The 21,722-nt window shown below is 43.9% G+C and overlaps 1 protein-coding gene across 1 annotated transcript in view; it reads right to left on the bottom strand.

Moving 5' to 3' along the window:
• Positions 1 to 21,722, bottom strand: part of LOC114640748 (nesprin-2-like) — a 154,360-nt gene that overhangs the window by 62,795 nt on the left and 69,843 nt on the right. The window contains exons 30-39 of the mRNA XM_028789805.1: positions 18,019 to 18,215; positions 16,677 to 16,809; positions 15,270 to 15,452; positions 14,670 to 14,816; positions 12,963 to 13,139; positions 9,502 to 9,657; positions 6,692 to 6,844; positions 3,180 to 3,350; positions 2,652 to 2,782; positions 914 to 1,118 (exon numbers count right to left, since the gene is read on the bottom strand). Of these exons, the coding sequence (XP_028645638.1) occupies positions 914 to 1,118; positions 2,652 to 2,782; positions 3,180 to 3,350; positions 6,692 to 6,844; positions 9,502 to 9,657; positions 12,963 to 13,139; positions 14,670 to 14,816; positions 15,270 to 15,452; positions 16,677 to 16,809; positions 18,019 to 18,215 (1,653 nt within the window). The remainder of the gene's footprint in view (positions 1 to 913; positions 1,119 to 2,651; positions 2,783 to 3,179; positions 3,351 to 6,691; positions 6,845 to 9,501; positions 9,658 to 12,962; positions 13,140 to 14,669; positions 14,817 to 15,269; positions 15,453 to 16,676; positions 16,810 to 18,018; positions 18,216 to 21,722) is intronic.

Here is a 21,722-nt window from a genome sequence, read left to right as displayed (position 1 = left end):
TCAGCATCAGCACCACCACCACATCAGCATCAGCACCACCACCACATCAGCATCAGCACCACCACCACATCAGCATCAGCACCACCACCAGCATTAAGACTTATTTTTGTTTCAAATTATGTACGTTGTGCTGGCAAGCATTCTGTCAACTTGCACACATACTAGATTCATTTGAGTAAACCTCAACTGAGAAAAGTGCCCCCAGTACACTGGTCTGTGGGCAAGCCTGTAGAGCATCTTCTTGATTAATGACTGATGGGAGTGTGCCCAGCTCACTGCAGGTGGTGCCACCCCTTGGCTAGAGTTACCTAAAAAAGCAAGCTATGTAGAACAAGCCAGTGAACCGTGTTCCTGCATCACTCCTTGCCCTGCTTTGACTTCCTTTGATGATGGACTGTGAGCCACCCAACACTGGTGCTGTGGAACGAAGCAGGGACCTCTGGGGAAACAGTGCTCGTTCATAACTGCCTAGCCATCTCTCTAGCCCCACCCACCCAGGACTATTTTTAAAGCCAGAGATTCTTACATGGTCACCAGTAGCTCCAGCTCTAAGGGTTCAGACACATTCTGGCCTCTGTGAGCACCTACACACATGTACGCACACATATACAGACATACATACACGTCTTAGTTACACTTTCTATTGCTGTGATAAAGCTCCACGACCAAGTGAGGCCCATGTGGCTTCGACTTCAGATTCTGTATGAGGCTTTTGCTGATTTAATGGCTACAACAGACATGTAAACTTGGAAAGAGGTGGTGGCAATAGCTCCTTGACCCATCTGCCACCTCCTTCTTCAAACCACATATGTTCCACTTGCCCTGTGCCCTGTCGGATTACTTCTTTGTCCCTCCCTGGTCCAGGCTGTTTTGTGGGTGTGGCTTAGCTTTCTCCTCCAGGCTTTGCACTTACCTTTATGTCCTTCAGGGCCCGTGGCAAGATGTCTGCCAGGTTGTTTGCAGACATATTGGTGTTGGCAAGCTGTTCGAACTTTGCTTCCTGCTGTTGCAGCCAGGATGCTGCTTCTGCATGAGCGTTGTGAGGAGCCTTCCAGAGCTGCAGCTGACCGCGGGCTTCCTGCAACTGGTCTGCCAGGTCTTGGTTCGCCTGAGTCCACCTGGCAGGGTAATGGTAACAGCAGACCCCTCGTCCCACCCTGTCCTTGTAACAAAATTATTCACATGCTCTACCGGGAAGTTAATTAAAAGTAGAGAGATCTATTTTGATTCTTTTGAGACAGGGACTCACTATGTAGCTCTGACTATCCTGGAACTCACTATGTAGACCAGGCTAGCCTCAAACTCACAAGAGAGCCTCTTGTCTCTGCCTCGCAGTTGCTGGGATTAAAGGCTTGTGGAGCCACACCTGGCTTTTTAAATAGGTCTTATTTATATTTTGCTTGTATCAAATACATTTACTGTGCACTTATAAAACAAACAAAATATTCTTTATTTTCAAGTTAAAATAAATGAAGAAAAATTATTCCATTTATAGATTTTTATCTTGCTTTTCATTTTCTCTCACTCTCTCTTTTTTTTTTTTAACTTTTCCAAGTTACAAAAAACAAACAAAAAAAAGCTAGACAGGTATAGGTTCCTGATTGTAATCTTATCACTTACTTAGGAGGGTGAGTTGAGTAAGGAAGATCATCTCAAGTTTGAGGCCGGCTGGGACTACACAGTGACTTTTAGGCCAATCAATAACTCAATGAGATTCCGGCAGAGGATGAAGAGAGGAAGAGGGGGGAGAAGAGGAGGGAAAAGGAAGATGGAGGAGGAAGAGGGAAGAAGAGGGGGAGAAAGTAGAGGGTAGAGGAGGGGAGGAAGGAGGGGGAAGAGGAAGGAGGACGAGGGAGGAACAACCATTTTCAATGGCTGTACAGAACGTTCTGCAGATTAACTGTTGCGCCTGCATGAACAGCGCTGGAGATGAAGTTCAGTGGTAGAGCATTTGAGTAGCATGCGTCAAGGCCTGCACTCAATCTGCAGCAACTCAAACAACAAACAGAAAACACCGACGAAACGAGTGAGCTTGTATGTGCAGCAGTGAGCTGGCTCCTTCAACAGCAACAGTTCCTTCCGCCAATGAAGTGGGGGGCACTGAGGACAAATGTGGAGCTAGATACTCTACTGTCATCCCTTCAGCGAAGACTCAATGGAGACCTGAGGGCGGCCTGCCAGGGCAGGCAGTTTCCTGTCCTATACTTAACTGAACACTGGTTTGCTTTTGAAGCACAGGAGTCTTCTTCATGCAGAAGACTCAAAGGCAACCAAACTTCTCCACATTGTCTTGGGCTTTGGGCCACTTTCCAAGAGCTGTTTTGAGCACATCCATCCCATTGTATCCTACAGACCCCCCCCCCAATTCCTCAGTGTTTCTGTTGCTGATTTGGGGTTCCCAGGACCAAGCCTGACTTTTAGAGGACACACTCTGGAAGTCCTCTTCCAGAGTGCATTTCTAGCTTGATTATCCCCAGAAACTGAGACACATGGATGCCCTCATGACACTGAGCCTTATACAGTGAACTACATCCTTCAAAGAAGAGCCACAATCACCATGAAGCCTGTCACCATGAAGCCTGTCACCGTGAACGAGGGAGAAGCTTTAGGAGGCCTAAGGGTCACGCTTTCAGACTGCATTCTGGGTGTACCTCGAATGAGCATCCTGGCATTTCTCTTCGATTATGCCAGCGATGGAGGGGCAGGAATCTTTGAGTCGGCCAATGACCTCCTGCAGTTTCTCCCAGCTCTGTTCCCCATTCTCAGCTTCATCCTGAAGGGCCTGAGGACACAGAAAAAGGTAAAAGCAGATGGCTTGGCCATCCCACCCCAGAAAAGGCTGCACATCAATGACACACAACCAAGAACAGGCGACTAACAAGGCAGTCCTTTCCCAAGTTGAACTTAGCAGTATTAAGTTGCTAAACGTACAACACTTGTCCACACACACAATTCCATAAACCATGAAATGAAAGACACAGAACATTCAAGATACACTTAAAACTTCCTATGGCTCATGTGACTAACTTTAAAATCCCAAGTCGTGCCTTTGATACCTCTAGTTAAAGCACTGCTTTTTTGCTTCACTGCAAATAGCACAAAAGCACCTGCATTCATTAATGCTTGCTTCAACCTTTAACTTTTACCCACAATACCTTTGGCCACACTGGCTAACTTACCTCAAGGTTCTGCACCTGGCAGTCCAAGGCCTGCAGTGATAAAACCGCAGGCTTGCTGTGCTCCATGGAATATGTGAGTTGGGTTGTCTTCATGCTGGCCTCATCATAGAGCTTGTCACAGGCCTTCCACTCCTGCAGCACTGACTGCACAGAGGCTCTGAGCTGGTGGACCTGCAGGAAAGCGGAACTCTAACTTAGACTTCCTAAGACAGTCTCTCATTTTATTCCCTCTCAAGGAATCTATTATTGTATCCAATTTAGGCATGTCAATCGAAAGTACTGGAGATCTCCACTAACCTCCTGAAGGTGGGAAGGCTAGGCTAAGGAGCACACAGATCTCAAAGGAAGCTGTTTTAGCATGGACTAGTGGGAAAGAGCCCCAACATCATGAGACTTATGACAGGCACGGGGCAAGATACCAGGGAAGAAAGAGCATCTGAGCAATGGGTTCAATCACTCTGTCAGCCTTCTGGCTTTGGGCAAATTACTTAACTCAGTCAATTGGTTTCTTCATACACACACACACACACACACACCAATAAGGTGTGTAAGATGCTAATGCTGAGGAGATGCCTGGGCTTAGGTGTGGCTTCTGCAAAGCCATCACAAGCCGGAGAGAAGCACGCAGTGCACTCATGTTGGGCAGGCATGAAGGGCAGGCAGATTTTACCCACTGGTACATTTTGGCAACAAGAGTTGAGCATTTTGTTCCTTAGTGAGCACAATCAACAAAGCTACACGTGGGTACATGCCTGCAACCCCAACACTTGGCAGGCTGGTGCAGGAGAGCATATGCTGAGGCCTAAGTGACATGATGAATTCCAGGCCAGCATGAAGTATTTATGATATACAGGGCCATGAGATGGCCTAGCAGGTAAAAGTGCTTGCATATAGCTCAGGCAGGCATGGGACATGGACTCCTCCTGACTCAGTCCTGCCCATCCCCCCAGTGCTAAGATCATAGGTATGCACCACCACACCCAGCTTTGATCCCAAAAGACACCACACATATGGTCTGAGGGAAAAGAGAAGGAACTCACTAAGGGAGCCTTAACAGAGTAGAAAGAGAGGCAGGAAGGTGTGTATATGTCACCGAGCACCGTGATAGGCGTCGGTCACTATTAAGGTAGTAAAGGGTCAGTTTGTGTTCTCATTCCTGTTTGCTAGACCAGAAAACAGGCTTGGAGGAGTGACTGCCCGTGGGCAGAGACAGGAAAGGGTGGCAGTCATTCCTGCTGGAATCATAACTGTGTGTCTTCATGAGCAGCTTCTCTTGATGTGGGTTCTGGGGATCAAACTTGGGTCCTGATGTCTGTCCCTCACCAACTGAGCTAGCTCCCCAGCCTACCTCCTGCATTTTTAAAACTGACACTTTACTGAGATAAGATTTACCCCTCATATCATTTAAATTCGCTTCTACTTAAAGATTAAAATCTTACAATTTTAGAACACATTCTCTACTCCAAAAAGAAACCGCATATCCATTTAAAAGTCACGTGTATCCTCCAATTACAAATTCTGTCTCCAAAGGTTTGCTTGTACTAAATATTTCATATAAATGGATTCATACATGGTCTTTTTATGAGTACTGGCTTCAACTTATCAGGTTTTAAAGTCCATGGATACAGAATACATTTCTGCTTTAGACAGATGAATAATATCCCACAATACAGTTATACCTGTTACATGTTACTAAGACATCCATAGCTAGATAGACAACAGGTTGTTACCATTTCAGGGTTATTATGATTAGCTGGCTATAAGCACTCACCACCTAGATGAATGGCAAGTCATGTCAGATCCATGTTTAACCTCAAGGAACTGACATGCAACTTTTCGATGCAGCGTATGAACACATCCTTGCTATAACAACGGCAATTGCCTGTCTTTAATGCCGCCATCTTCATGGGTATGACTGGCATTTCACTGTGGTTTTGATTTTAATTCCCTTGATAGCTAGTGCTTATTAGCCATCCGAGACATCTTCTGTGGAGACATCCTTTCAAGCAACCCTCCATGTTTGCTCCTCCAGTTCCTGCTCTGTAACTTGTTATACTGTACACACAAGCCCCTTCGCAAAGACACAGCTTGGATTCCACTGTTTTCTATCTTCCCTTACTCCTGGTGAGAAGTCACATAAGCAGGGTTAACAGCTGAGTGCGAGCCCTCCTCCCTGTCCCTCCCCATCCTGTAGCTTCTCTTTGCAGTTCTTTGCTATGTTCAAGAACAAAGTGCTCAATTCTGATGAAGCTCAGCTCTCATAGTCCCCTCCTCTGGCTGCTTACGCTTCTAGTGTCTCTAGGAAAACAGTTATGAACATTTATGTTGCCTTTTTAAAGAGTCTACAGTTTTAACTCTTACGTTTACGTCTGATTCAAGTTAAGTTTTGGACGTGGCATTGAGTTAGTGGGTGTCATTCTTTTTCATGTTAATATCCAGGTGACCCAGTGTCATACTGTGAAAAAAAAATCCCCCTTTTCATGTGAATTATTGTCCTATCTTTATTGAAAATCAACTGAAAATTTACTTCACTTTTGGACCCTTCTACTTACTTGTGTGTCTCTCTTACGATCTTATTATCTGTACCATCTTAATTTAATCCCCCTCTATTCTTTTATTCCATTGTATATTCATTGTATCACTCTTATCTGTTCACGTGTACTTCCTGCACTGCGTGAACTCCTCGAGGCTCTGGCTCCAGTATTGTCTCCTTTCTCTGACTCCTGGTCGTGAGCAGAGTTAACGTAAACAGATATGACTGACAAATGACTGATGGACTTGTCCCCGTTTCCCCAGAGTCAGAGGGCGGGAAGGGCTGAGGCTGAGGCTGCCTAGGGATTTCAATGACACAGCTCGTTCTCACTCCCCACTAGGAACATGAGGTCGATGGCAGATCTCAGTGACATATTTAACTCCCAGAGAGGATGCTGGAGGAAACACAGCAAACACATTATCACTGGCTAACCTTCAGAGCATCCTCCCTGGGTGGGAAGTAAACACTCTTGGTATGTCTCAGCTTTCTCTCCAAGTGGCCTCTTTTGGGGGCATCCTGCACACTCCTTCCACCCCCACCCATCTCTCTTTCCACCTCTGGAGTTCCCCCAATGTTGACCCTGCTCCCAGCTCCCTGAGGCTATGTGATACAGATCCCCCCACTCACTGCTGCATCTCCCACAGGCTTGGGGCTCTTTCCTAACTGCGGCTGTGGAGCTGACCTGGAAACAAAGCCAGAGGCTCTGCCGTTCTGAGAGGAGGAGACATTTATGCTTGCCTGAATATGTTAGATAAAACAAAGATAACCAAGCGGATTTCCTGCCTGCCGGGGCCACCACTTTGCTTTCAGTTATTTAGGACATAAAATGAGACTTGAAATACTTCTTTTCACTTCAGGATGCCTCTCAGCAGCTCTCTGGCTTTTTAACATGGGGTAAATCTCCGCGATAAAAGAACAGTCACAACAACAAATGGAAGGCCATATGAGGAGAGACAGCAGACTGAGGGCTGCCTTGTACCTGGCTGGTCACATTCTTCTTCTTTTCAAGCAGCTCATCAATTCCAGACACCATGTCTTCTAACAATGGCATGTCTCCCCCATCCATTGTCAGGGAACTTTGTCTCACCTCATCCAGAGCTTTAGATTTCATGGCAAGCTGATTTTCTATATCCTAGACAGACAAGACAAAAAAGTGTGTAATACTACAGAACATTAGTTAACAGGAGTTTATTCCTTTCCAGTAAAACATGCCAACGGGGCATACAGATGCCAAAGGAGATGTACAGCAGTGACAGCATGTTAACCAGTTTACTTTTTTATAACTGTGGAGAACTCCTGTCCCCTTCAAATTTCTAATAATCACCCAGAGAGGCTCATTTAACTAGAGAGTTCTAAAAGTACTTACTCACCAGTAAATACTGTCATATTTCCTCTACTGTGAAAGGAAATGTTTTAAAAGGACTATTTAACTATTAGCAATACCAACACACACACACACACACACACACACACACACACACACACACACACGAACACATACATGCACACAGGCATGCCAGACCAAAAACATGATAGTGTATATGATAAGCTTGGTGTTACTAGAACATGCCCCCTCCCCCATAACTGTCTGCTCTATGTGTCCTTCTTCTATGACTCGGACTGGGCCCAGGGTCCTGTGGCCCGCCCTTGCCACACTGGGCCTTCCAGCACTTTCCAAGCACGCCACCCCCCACCTCATATTAATTATCTTCCTTTAAATTCCGACTTGCAGCACAAAACATGAACTGGAATGAAGAGACTTGCTGATTACATAGGCCCGTCAGAAGCTAACCTGCTTGTCTGTGAGGAACAGTGTCGAGTTCTGTTTAAATATTTCAATCCCAGGGATGGAGAGATGGCTCTGATGTCAACAGCATTTATCTAGTGCTCTTGCAAAGGACCCCAGTTCAACTCTCAGCACTCAGGTAAAATGGCTCAAGGCCACCTGTAACTCCAGCTCCGGGGGTACCGGATGCCACTGGCCTCCTCAGGTGCTAGCATTCATACAACCACAGACACAGATATCACAGACACATATAATTAAAAATCATAAAATAAATCTTTTTAAAAAAAAGTCCCAATTCTTCTAAGATGATTACGGACTCATTTCTGTTAACAATCCTTGCTTAAGCCGGGTGGTGGTGGCACACGGCTTTAATCCCAGCACTTGGGAGGCTGAGGCAGGTGGATTTCTGAGTTAGAGGCCAGCCTGGTCTACAGAGTGAGTTCCAGGACAGCCAGGGCTACACAGAGAAACCCTGTCTCGGAAAAAAAAATAATAATAAATAAAAAAATAAAAATAAAATAAAATAAAAAACAATCCTTGCTTACAGTAGAGCATCAAACTTACTTAGCCTTCCCCATTTAAGGCAACTACACATTTCTTTGTTAACTGTCCTTGCTTTTGGTGTTTATAGCTTTTAACTCACAATACTAAGTGTTTCTACGTCAGATGGTCTGGTCTGTCAGTCAGTCTGTCAGTCTCAGTCAATCAGTCAGTTTGTCTGTCTGTCTGTCTGTCTGTCTGTGGATAGAAACCAAGGCTAGGCAAGTAGAGTACTTAAGCCTTTAGCTCTTGTATTTGTAAAGTTACAGGTTGGTAATGAGACTGAGGAGGGCAGGTAGCTAAAATGAACCCATTTCAAGCGTGTTTGGAGGGTAGAGCCATCAGAAGGAAACTTGCCACTAAGCCTACAGAGGCTGCGGAAGACTCGTTTAGGTTAGGCTTATATGCAACTCTTTGCAGCCCCCCCGCCCAGTCAAATGCTGAGCCCTAGGTGGACACTAAGGTAGACAGGAGAGTGGGAGTTGGGACCAGAAGTGGCTGCCAGAAAGGACATTCTTGCTGTTGTTTTTACTTTTTGACCAGTGCTGTCTGCAATCTCAGGAGAACAGGATTTTGACACACACTAACTCCAGCAGTGGCTAGTGCTATGCTTTCATACAGAAGCAGTATGTGTGTCCTCTGTAGCCATGGCGATAGGTGATGTACAACTGGGGCATGACCAGCTATGGCCCTGCTTATCAGTACGGATGCACACATTGTCGAGAGTTTCAAGGACTGTGTGACCCAGGCAATGGATAACACCCTTACACCCAAGTGTGACTTAGACCAGCTCCAAGGGACAAGTGGTCCTTCTAGAACACTGTACACAACAGGTGGCAGAAAATTATCTCCTTCAGGTAAAGTGCAGGATGCAACACTAAGAACAATGGAAAAATCTGAGTAACATCACTATGCTGTACAAAGTAGTAATTAAAAAAAATACAGTTGGGAAACCTTGGAAGCAGAAGTCCCTGAAAATATTTCTGCTTCTTTTTTTTTTTTTTTTTTTTGGTTTCTCCGAGACAGGGGTTTCTCTGTGTATCTCTGGCTATTCTGGAACTCACTCTGTAGACCAGGCTGGCCTCAAACTCAGAAATCCGCCTGCCTCTGCCTCCCAAGTGCTGGGATTAAAGGTGTGTGCCACCACTGCCCGGCTTGAAGTAATTTTCAAACCTCATAAAAGACCACAAAAGAGCCTTCTGTCTATGATCACTTTACAATTATTTAATACCCAGGATATTTGGCTAGTGTATATGAGAAAGTAAGTACAGTCAAGCACCACATGCATACTGACAATTCCATATGCCCTGGGTGTGTAGTAGGCAACTCCATTCTAGGTTTGTGTAAGTACAGTCTGATACAGTGTTCACTAACCATGAACCTCTCAGACTCATCCTTGTTACATTGCATGGTGGGTATCATGTGTTACACCATATGGTGGGCGGGATGCTGCCATTCCTCACCTGGCAGTCCAGGAGCAGCTTCTCCATGGAGACGGCACTTTCGGGTTTTTGTAGCATCTTTAGCCTTTCTTCCTGCGCCTCCAACCAGCTGTTCAAATTCTGTATTTTGTTTTCGTTCTCAGTGATACTTTCCAAAAGTTGTTCCAAATGTTGTATCTATACGTGATGGAGTAAAAAAAAAATAATATTACAAAGAATAATTTCTTACTTTCATTTCTCGTCTTAAAAATGTGTGACAGTTTGACCAGGAATGTCCCCCATGGACAAGAGCATTTGAACACTTGGTCCGCAGTTAGTGGCGCTGTTTTGGGAGATTTGGAAGGGATGGCCTTGCTGGAGGAAGTCTGTTACTGGGAGCGGCCTTTGAGAATAGATAGTCAAACTCTACATCTACTTTGCTCTCTGTACTTTTAGCTGTTAAAGATGTGACAGTCCTTCAGCTTCCAGCTCAGACCACCACGCCTTCCTGCCACGCCAGACTCTTAGCTCTCTGGAACAACAAGCCCAAATAAATTCTTCCTTCTGTTCGTTGCTTTGGGCATTGTATTTTATATCATGAAACAGAAAAGTAACTAATACAGAGAGTCAATAGCATTATGTGGGTTTTTAAAAATATTTATCTATTTGCTTATCCTTGCTATGGTATCTGTATCCTTTTGAAATTAAAAGATAATCTGGCTTCTTTTAAAAGTTTAATATTTTACATAACAAAATTCACTGGTCATTTTGTAATAAAGATTTGTAAGTAAAGAAATAAGCTTATAACTTTTCTCAGTTAAAACAACAAAAAAAAGTAAAAAGTAAAACATAATCTGTTGGGCTGGTGAGATGGCTCAGCGGTTAAGAGCACTGACTGCTCTTCTAGAGGTCATGAGTTCAAATCCCAGCAACCACATGGTGGCTCACAACCATCTGCAATGAGATCTGATGCCCTCATATGGGTGTCTGAAGACAGCGACAGTGTACTTACAAATAATAAATAAATAAATCTTAAAAACAAAAAAAACAAAAAAAACATAATCTGTTGCAATGGTGGCTCGGGCATTGCATATTAGCTATACCAAATACAATTATGCTTCTAAATTTCAATATTTTTCATTGTATCCTTCATTACTACTGATATAAAGAGAATTTTCTTTTTCTTTTAATTAATTAATAAATTAATACCCAAAGTGCTGTTCCCCCCTCAGCCTCCCCTCACTGAGACCCCCCCCCTTCTCCTCTTCTGACTCTTTTAGAGTTCCCTAGCCATTTCTTTAATTTGTATGTGTGTGTGTGGGATACCTTGGTGGTGGTGACACATGCCTTTAATCCCAGCACTTGGGAGGCAGAGGTGGGCTGATTTCTAAATTTGAGGCCAGCCTGGTCTACAGAGTCCTGGTCTTCCAGGACAGCCAGGGCTACACAGAGAAACTGTGTTTTAAAAAACTAAATCTATATGTACATGATTTTTTTAAACAAGTTTCTTGTTTTTTTTTGTTGTTGTTGTTGCTTTTTGTTTGTTTGTTTTGTTTTTTTCTAGACAGGGTTTCTCTTTATAGCCCGGGCTGTCCTGGAACTCACTCTGTAGACCAGGCTGGCCTCGAACTCAGAAATCTGCCTGCCTCTGCCCCCCAAGTGCTGGGATTAAAGGGGTGAGCCACCACAGCCTGGCATGTACATGATTTATTGATTTATTTTATGTGTATGGATGTTTAGCCTGCATGTATATATGCACCATGTGCATGCCTGTGTGGTGACTATGGAGGTCAGAAGAGGGCACCATATTCCCCTGAAACTAGAGTCACAGACAGTTGTAAGGCACCATGTGGGTACTGGGAACCAAACCTTGGTCCTCCGTAAGAGCAGCCACTGTTTTTAATGATTCCATCCCTGCTTAGCAATTTCTTAAGACACTGATATGCCAACAATATCTCAAAGCACAGTTTCATAAGGCAAATCAATTTCTAATTCTGATTCTTATTTGTATATAATTTTATTAGGTAGTGATGGTATATACAAGGTTTACTCTTCCTTGTCAGTCTGCATGTTCACTGTGTTGAGGCATGCTGATAATGGTTGCCCAGCCAGGAGTGTCCTTAATCCCTGTATTCAGCAGAGGCTAGTGGATCTCTGTGAGTTCAAGGCCAACCTGGTCTACATAGCAAGTCCCTGTGTCAAACAAACATACAAACAAACAAACAAACAAACGGTCTTTTCTCAGATGGATATAGTATCACTTGATTAGTTGTTTTTCTAAAGTTGGAAGTTAAGGCACTGTACATTTTTGCAAGTGCAAGTAATATTGAGCATATTATACATAATTCTTTTTGGAAGGACCATCTAGCCATTTTTAGATAACTGTCTAAGAACTGGACTGTATGGTTAAGGGAACCAAATGAAATTTTGGATTCTTTCAATGTTCCTGATATTTTCCAACGAAATTTTAAGTCATTCTGCCATTAGATGTGTATGAATGTGGTAGCTTTGGGTTTTATTCTGCTAAAACATTTCTAACTTACTAACTATATGCTCCATAGTGTTTGCTTGGATATGGGCTAATACAAATAAATGTATTTCCATTTTATCTATTAAAACTAGAATTTCTAGCTTTGAGAAACATCCTCTTCAAGTTATCTGTCCATTCATGTACTTGAAAAATTAAATATGACTCTCCAGTAAGTGAATAACTTTGTGTATGTTTTTTTTTTAAGTACAGAAAAGGAATGAGATGTTTGTTACTGTCAATATTAAATACTTTTCATCACAAGTATATTTTCTTCATGTTCCAAGACAGTGGAAACCTTCCACTTTCTTTTGTTCTGTCTTCTCAAAGTGAAATTGCTTTGTCTTTTTGAACGTGTTTTCACAGGAAATGTCAAAACCTCTGACCTTCTGGTAGCCTGATATATTCCTCTTCACTGGCTTAACTCGATTTCCCAAAGAAATTCCAACATAAATATAAGTATTACTTTCATTATCTGTTGTGTGCACCCACAGAAAATGCTAAGACATAAGATTTTCCAAAGGAACTGTAATTGGGATGATTAGCAGGCTTAAGACTGTAAATCAGCTTTTAGAATAGCTTTTAAGAGTTTTCAGTAAGAGGCATATTGCAAGGACAAAACCATGCATCTAAAGTGTAAAACCATGCATCCAAGTGCAAAAGCAGGCATCCAGTGCAACACCATGCACTCAAGTGCAACACCATGTACCCAAGTGCAACAACCATGCACCCAAGTGCAACACCATGTACCCAAGTGCAATAACCATGCACCCAAGTGCAACACATTGCATCCAAGTGCAACAACCATGCATCCAGGTACAACACCATGCACCCAAGTGCAAAACCATGCAACTAAGTACAAAAGCATGCACCCAAGTACAAAAAGCATGCATCCAGATGCAACACTATGCATCCAGGTACAAAACTATGCACTCAAGTGCAACACCATGCACTCAAGTATGACTACAGGACGCACCTTTCTATTCAGGGTTCCATGCACTCGCTGCCACTGGCGATTCATCTCGCCCAGGTGCTCTGCAAACTCCGTCCTTTCATAGCGCTTGCTCTCTACGTCACAGGTGCTTAGCTGAAGCAGGGACTGGTTAACAAAGTCAACTACCCACTGCTTGTAGTCCATTTCCATTCTGAACGCCTAAAACACACCAACAAGGGAAAAGTTAAACACCACCATCAGGATGGAAGCCCATCACACGAGCTGGATTTTCCTTATGGCTGGACTCCAGAGGCAGCCAAGTGTCTATCCATTAATCCTGCTGTCAGGTGTACCTTCCATGGGACAGGGTGGTTGTTTTATCTGGAAGGAGACTCTTTGAGAGAATGATACATTCTTAGGGAAAGCATGACTCACTTCCTTGTGGGCTCACTGGAAACTCTGAGGAAACCACATGATGATACCTGCTGTCTATGAAGGGCTAGCAGGACCCTGGTCTGACAAAAGGGGTCCTGTGAGATTGAGCCATGTGATAAAGGAAACAGGAGATATGAGTCTGTCACAAAACTTATGGCACCTTTGGGAACCTGGTCAACTTAGGTAGCTCTTCTGTCCTGTGGAGACAGAGGCCTCTTAGGGCAATTTGGATGAATTTAGGTTCTACCATGGTCCTAAACCTACTAGGGGTAATGATGCTTCTCTCAAGCCTGTGACCTGTTAGGTTGTAGCACTGCTAATGGAGACATCCAGGAGGAACCCAGTGGAATGTGCTAGTAACCGTAGCTGAGGTAGACATTTTGAAGATGCTACCAGGCACTCAAGATAGGATCAGGCCAAAAATCAACCCAGGCATGGCGGCATACACTTTTAATCTCAGTACTCAGGAGACAGAATCAGGCGGATCTATTTGAGTTTGAGGCCAGCCTGGTTTACATAAGCAAGTTCCAGGCCAGAGCTAAATAGTGAGGCCTAGCTTTGCAAAGGAAAAAAAAATCAGAATCTTCTGCTGCAGTCATACTTAGTCATGAAGCCATTATCTTCTGCCTACAAGAGTCTAGCTCCATCAGCCTGCTCTCTGAAGGTCATGCCCAGGCTCATTACCTGCCTACCACATAATATGTGTTTGCAACGTGTTATATGCTAATGAAGTCTATTCGAAAGGCATAACTAGTGTAGCAGGACATCAGCTTTTTTCTTCCTCAAGGACATTTATTAATAACTACTGCAGGCCAACCACTAGACTATCTTGTTTCAGGAGAGAGTCCCAGTCAAGGAAGGGAGACAGGCAAGTACTAAATGTCACGTGATGATGTTTGCCTAGGAACTAGAGAGGGAATCTCAGAGACAGCAAGTTTGGCATAGTTGTCTAATACGGCAGGGAGACTTTGGGTGGAAGAGCCATCGAAGACATGCTTGGGCTGACCCCTGAAAGGTGGCTCAGAGTATGTGTAAAGCGGGCACTGCAGACAGACAGTGCGGCATGCACACTGCCTGTGGGTTCGGTGTTGATGGGGCGAGTAAAAAGATGTCAGGGAGGCTCAGCCCAGCCCGAGTCCATTAAAGGCCTGGGCTGCCCACTCCAGAATAACTGCCACCTCTTCCCCTTCCTATGTCCCTCCAGTTCATTTCTCTTGATTGTATCACACGTGTCTCTTGGTTCAGCCTTTCCCCTCTAAGTGATTTGCTTCTGTATTCAGTGAAAAGACTTTGGCCCCTTCCGTATATAATTACCTTGAGCTTCTGCAGAAGATGTTTCACCTGAGCTACAGAACTCAGCGAGAGCTCAGCAACCTCACCCACTGCCTGAGGCTCCACAGCCTTCATCCAGCTGATCGTCTCCGAGATTGCTTCTCGGGACGGCAATTTCTCCATCTGAAGCTGTAAGGACAGAATGCTTTCCACTTAATTACAGGCAGTTAACCAAATGAATCAGAGCATCGCTGAGGATGCTACCTGCTTTGATAAAAGGTCTTGCTACATGATTAGGCAGGTCAGCCACAAAAACAAGCCCAATATTAAAGCTTCAAATAAGTGACCTCCAAACAATGATAAAGACCTTCATAGAAGCAAACCCAGTGGAACAGAGACAACCAAGAAATAAAGCAATTAAGCTTGATTTCTCTCTTAAGAAAGATCTCACTGGAAGAGAGTCTAGTAATTAAGACCTATATTCAGTGGTGCGCGCACACACACACACACACACACACACACACACACATTGGGGGCTGCCTACGAAGTGTCAAAGAAAACTATTGAGTTAGAAAGATAATTTTAAGAGTTGTGAACTCACAAGTATATGTTAAGTTAAATGCTGAGTCTTTACACACTTACCTGGTGAAGTTTCTCTTGAATGTCTGGAAGCTGAGTTATGAGCACTGTCCACTTCTGTTCAAATTGTGCTAAAGAGGCTCTCAGTGTGGCCGTGTCTGCCTCTTTCAGGTGGAGAAGTCGGTTGCCGGTACTCATGACTGCGGACTTCAGGGAGGACTTCTCATCAACTTCCTTGGAAAATTTCTAGAGGAAATAGTTCCTGAGATTAGACACTTTCAAAACTTAAGGGAAGTCAGAATTACTGTCTAGACTACAAAACTAAAGAGAGTAAATATATCTACACCCCCCTGCTCACACCCACATACACACTTTGCCTACAGAGCATCAGACTCCACCCCAGGCATTACATATGTCCTGGAAAATAAAGCACATGGGAATCCCTAGCTCCTTTTAACCTAGAGGATTCATATTTTTAAAAATATACAAGTCTGGCCTGGAGAGATGTCTCAGTGATTTAAAAGGACTTAGTACTTGTTCAGAGGACCAAGGTTTAGTTCCCAGCACACACATGGTAGCTAGCAACCATTTGTAATGGTTACTACATTACAATGGAATGATAGCTAGTAACCATTCTAGTTCTAGGGCATTTGATGTCTTCTTCTGACTTTCAAAGTACCAGGCACACATGTGGTACATGTACATACATGCAGGGAAAACATTCATACAGATAAAATAAAGTCAGAGAAGCCATATTCAATGGTCAACTTTTCAAGAAACTAGAATCCAATGCAGTCTATATTAAATGAATTACTTGGAAAAATTTTCAAATAAAATTGAAGTCTTTCCTATGTATAGGTTTGAAGTGCATTGAAAAAGAACCTAAAAAAAAAAGGTACCTGTATTTTAATATTAAACTGAGTAACCATATATAAAACAGAAGAGAGTAAAGACCAAGGAAAAATATTTCGTTAGTACCTAGCAAAATTAATATGGATTCTATGTATGGCTCTCCGGGCTAGGTGTTGGACCCCAGTGCCTACACACTTGTTAGGCAAGTGTTCCATCACTGAACTACATCCCTGATCAATAAGCTCATTTTGTTATGAAAGAAAAGCTTCCACCCTGCAATCAAAATAATAAAACCAAAACATGAGCAGAGAATTCTCACAAGAACTTAAAATCACATATCTGCTAACCCCATGAAATAATATTCCTATAAAGCATGAGGTTTGGCTGGTTATTTTTTACTATTCACAAATTATGCCCATATCTGAGCAAGCTTTATATTCATATATATATATATATACTGCAGAGTTCGTCAACAGTATAAGCAAATAGCTCTAAGGACACATCTGCTACCTGCCCATGCACTACCCATCACACACAAACGGAAGCAGAAACCATCCCAGAAACCCGGATTCCTTTATTCTTGATATTTATTTTTGACCAGCAGTGTGAACGACTTACAAAAAATCTGTCTATGTTGCTTCTGATCGTATTCAGGTCCTGGGACACGTTGAGGGATTGTTCTTTCCAGTAATTCAACGTTTGCTGAGAAGCCTCCAGCCACCGGGTTAGCTCGTCTGAATCTCTGCTGTAACTGATGGGAGGAAAGCGGGAGTGGGAATCACCCCGAGGACAACACACACCCGGGTGCGTTGCTCTTATTGTAGTCTTTATAAAATAAATGGCGCTCAACAGCACACTGTCATTGGCCGAATGCTATCATATTATCTTATGTGACGGAAACAGCAATCAGGGCTATTGTTCAGAAATTCGAGGCATTTGTAAGGACTCTATCATGTCTTACACCATGCCTCAAGCCCAGTGGTTTTACCATTTTCTTTATTTCTTTGTTTTTTTTTTTTTGGTTTTTCAAGACAGGGTTTCTCTGTGTAGCCCTGGCTGTCCTGGAACTCACTCTGTAGACCAGGCTGGCCTCGAACTCAGAAATCTGCCTGCCTCTGCCTCCCAAGTGCTGGGATTAAAGACGTGCGCCACCACTGCCCGGCTGGTTTTACCATTTTCTAGAACTCTCTCCATTAGGGATAATCAAGGAGGAAGAGGCATTTTAAAAGTACAGAGCATTCTTATTACAGCTATACCAAAGTCTACCTGCCAACCATGGCAGAGATCACCCAGGTCATGTGTTCTCCTGTATTGTATTTACGGTGAATATAGAGCTAGCATTTGTACACGGAGTCAATGGCACACTGCCTGCCATTGGCTTCATGTGATGGAAATAGCCAACAGAACACCCTCTTCCTTGTAGCTTTTCTACTTGTTTAGCTCAAATAGTCTCTGAGAGGCAGGGATGAAATTAAGGCTTAAACGTTCTCTGTTTTCGCCATTGTCCTCAATGGTTAAGATGTTCCACATGAACACAACACATCCTCCTAAGAGTCAAAACACTTTCTCAAACCACCCTACTCTGTGTAGCCCTGGCTGCCCTTGGACTCAGAAATCCACCTGCCTCTACCTCCTAAAATAAACACTGGGATTAAAGGCGTGCACCACCACCACCCAGCCTTTTTAAACTTTTTAAATATTTGGAAGAAGGTGAGAGATTGTGACATCCCAGGCATGAAAGTATCCCAGGAGTTGCATCTATCCAATCCCTTATGCTTGTAGAAATGTGCAAAGGCCCCAGGAGACTGCTGGCACAGGATCCCGAGTGTAGTGAGCCAGGATCAGAAAGAACTCAGCACAATGTGGAGGACCACGCACAACCTTGAGTTGACTACAGACTCTCCCTGGGGTCTTTCTCTACAGAAGACTGTGGTGTCGATCAGTCTCTAAGGCGGTGTACCTGAGAAGATGCTTAAGCAGGGTTTGCAGTCGGTGGAGCTCCTGGTCGATTCTCTTGTTGAGGGACAGCCACTGCTCCTCCAGCTTCGTGATCTGGCCCTCTGGCTCAGGACAGCTCACAGATGCTGCCAGCTGTTTGCCTTCATTCAAGGTTTGGCAAAGCCGAGCATGCTTTCCATCAAGGTTTCTTTTTATTTGCTAAAAAAAAAAAAAAAAAAAAGTCACAGAATGAATTATTTTAAGTAAAATGTGCCGATCTAGTCTCTCTCTTTTTCATTTCTTTTTAATAAGATAGGCTCTTATTATATAGTGCAAGCAGACCTGAAAACTCACCATATAGCCCAAACATGTAAAACTCCTGCCTCAGCCTTCCAAGTACTGAGATTACAGGGTAGCTTCAAACAGCTGGACTAAGGGATCTTCTGGTTCAGCCTCCTCAACAGTGGGACCATTGGCGTGGCTTACCATTCCTCGTGTCAGGCAGCTTTGACTTGACATGCAGATAAATTTTTCTAATTTATTTAATCTTTAATAATAATAACTAATTATTATGTGTATGGATGTTTTGGCTCCATATATATTTGTGCTGTACATATATGCCTGATGCCAGAAGAGGGCATTGGCTCCCCTGGAACTGGAGTTACAGCTGGTTGTGAGCTGCCATGTGGGTGCTGGAAATCGAACCCAGGTTGTCAGGGGGGAACATCCAGTGCTCCTAACCACTGAGCCATCTTTCCAATCGACACAAAAATTATTTTGAAAATCAGGAAATTTGTTTCCAGTGCCTCTGGGAACACCAGGAGATGTCCCAATTAAGGGTCTATGTTCTCATGTGCACGGCCTTCTTAACAAGGGCCCACACCTTGCAGTCCCGCCCACCTCAGCCCCTCCCCCAGCTGCTGAGCCTCACAGACTGACACCTACATATGAGAGGAATAAGTTAGAAGATAATTATCTATTATCCACAAGACACAGAGACCCGGCAGAGAACTCATTTGTAGACGCCTCTGAATATTAAGGAATAAGAGGGAGAAAATAACTTTCAAATAAATTAAAACAGCAGATTATTAGGCCAGCTTCACACACACATCAAATGAAATCCTTCAAAACTGCAAATGCAATGACCCCCCTGAGGAGAACTCTGCCTAACAGCAATTGTCTCCACAGCTCGGTTCAGCTAATGTTGCTTACCTGGTGGCTGTTTACTCTTTAAAAGTAAATTACTATCAAAATAGAACTTTTGCTATTTCTCAATTAAGCCTTCTTGAAAACTTAACAGCTTTTTTTTTTCTTTTACTCCTAGGTCTCTTCTTCCCACTCCCACCCACAATCCCATCCCTTCCCTGGCTGAACCTACAGCTAGGATAAAATATCCAAAACCAATTACAAAATAAATTGTCATTTTCTAAGCCTTAAGGTTTGCTTTGCCATTATAACACCTGGGAAGGAGGCGGTTTTTTGCTGTGTTTTTTTTATGTGTATATGTATACATACTACATATACATACTACTCACGTATCATAAGTTAACGTATACCATCTACTCCTTCAGAGAAGGGAGATCAAGACTCATCTCTGCAGGTTGACCTTGATCTTATGATCTCCTGCTTCTACTTCTCAAGTGCTAAGGACACAAGCATGCACTACCATGCCCAGCTGATGTGGCAGTAGGATCGAACCCTGGGTAGGCTTCATGAATGGCAGGCAATGAACTGGACCAACTGTGCTACATCTCCCAGTCCCCTCTGAGGGAGACTGATACTGCCATTCTAGAGAGAAAAGAGACTGCATGCTGGTCAGTGGGAGCTTTATAGTCCCAAGCAGCATCTGAATATGAGTTCGTTCCAGTATAGAGGCTGCACAACTAACGTCTGCATTCCACGGCCCAGACTCCCAGCCAAGGACACCACCACACTGGCTGGACACACACAAACCTCTGTGACTCCAAGGGATTGTGAAGAAGAATACAGTGAAATGGGCTTGGAGGGATACAGTATGAAGAATTTGTTCAGAAGTCTTAGAACAATTGTTTCTTTGACAAAAGCTTTCAAGGCTGGAGAGGAAACTCATTTGTAGTGTACACATGGGGACCTGAGTTTGGATCCCCAATATCCATGCAAAAGTCTGTGTGGGAGGGGCTGGACAGATGGCTCAGTGGTTGAAAACACCTGCTGCTCTTCCAGAAGACTCAGGTTCAATTCCCAGCACCCACATGGCAGCTCACAACTGTAATTCCAGTTTCAGAAGATCCGACACCCTCACACAGACATACACGAAGCCAAATCACCAATGTACACAAAATAAACATGAATAAGTCTTTAAAAAAAAAAAAGACCCAGTAGGTGTGGAGGATGCACCTGTAGCCCTAGCACTGGAGCAGTGGAGACGGGAAGATGCCTGGGCTCACGGGCCAGCCAGCATCACTGAAATGGTCAGGGCTACAGGATCCAAATATAAGGGTGTTAGTATTCTGTCTAAACTCCACCTCCACAGTTATCTGGCAACACCCAGGTATGCTCCTCCCCACAGTTACCTGGCAACAGCCAGGTAGGCCTGCCCACTATAAAAGGGGCTGCTTGCCCCCTCCTCTCTCTCTCTCTCTTGTTCTCTTGCCTCTAGCTTCTCCCTCTGTCCCCTAGCCCCTCCCCCTTCCCTCCTCCCTCTCTCCACGTGGTCATGGCCAGCCTCCACTTCTCTCCTCTCCTCTCTCTCTCTCTCTCTCTCTCTCTCTGTCTTCCTCCGCCATCTTCTTCTATTTCTCTCCCCCCACCTTTGCCCTCTTCCCTGAATAACCCCCCCACCCCCCGGCCCTGGAACCATTTGGTTTGGTGTTGTCTGTTCTAAGCTGCACGCGGACATCTAACAAAGGGTCTCTCAGGCGTGGTGGCATGTATTTTATTAAAAATGTATTTTATGTATATGAATGTTTTGTCTGTCTGTCTCTCTGTCTGTGCACCATGTACATAACTGATGTCTGCAGAGCCCAGAAGAGCACACATCAGTTACTTGAGTTACAGATGGCTGTAAGCTGGGAATATAACCCGGGTCCTCTGTAAGAGCAGCCAGGGCTTTTAAGTGATGAACCATATCTTCAGCTCCAAGTAATGTACACCTTTAATCCCAAAATTCAGGATGCAGAGGCAGGTGGATCTCTGATTGTAAAGCCCAGGGAGTGGCACTATTAAGAGGATGTGTGGCCTTGTTGGAGTAGGTGTTTCACTGTGGGTGTGAGCTTTAATACCTTAGTCCTAGCTGCCTGGAAGTGAGTATTCTGCTGGCAGCCTTCAGATGAAAATGCAGAGCTCTCAGCTCCTCCTGCACCATGACTGCCTGAGCACTGCTATACTCTCCCACCTTGATGATAATGAACTGAACCTCTGAACCTGTAAGCCAGCTTCAATTAAATGTTATCCTTATAAGAGTTGCCTTGGTCATGGTGTCTGTTCACAGCGGTAAAACCCTAACTAAGACACTAGCCTGTTTTACATAGTGAGTTCCAGGTTAACCAGGACTACACAGTGAGACCCCATCTTAAAATAAGGTATAGGATACAACAGAAGGAGGTGACATTCTGCTCTGGTACACACACATGTGTTCACACATGCATGTATCATTCATACACACACACACACACACACACACACACACAAATTAAAGGTTTCAACTTTACTAGAATAATACTCTTTTGAAAGGAATAGTCAGGGGCA

This window comes from Grammomys surdaster, unplaced genomic scaffold (genome assembly GCF_004785775.1).
Source record: "Grammomys surdaster isolate TR1022 unplaced genomic scaffold, NIH_TR_1.0 127, whole genome shotgun sequence".
Taxonomy (NCBI): Eukaryota; Metazoa; Chordata; class Mammalia; order Rodentia; family Muridae; genus Grammomys; species Grammomys surdaster.
This window is presented reverse-complemented; position numbering and strand designations above follow the sequence as displayed.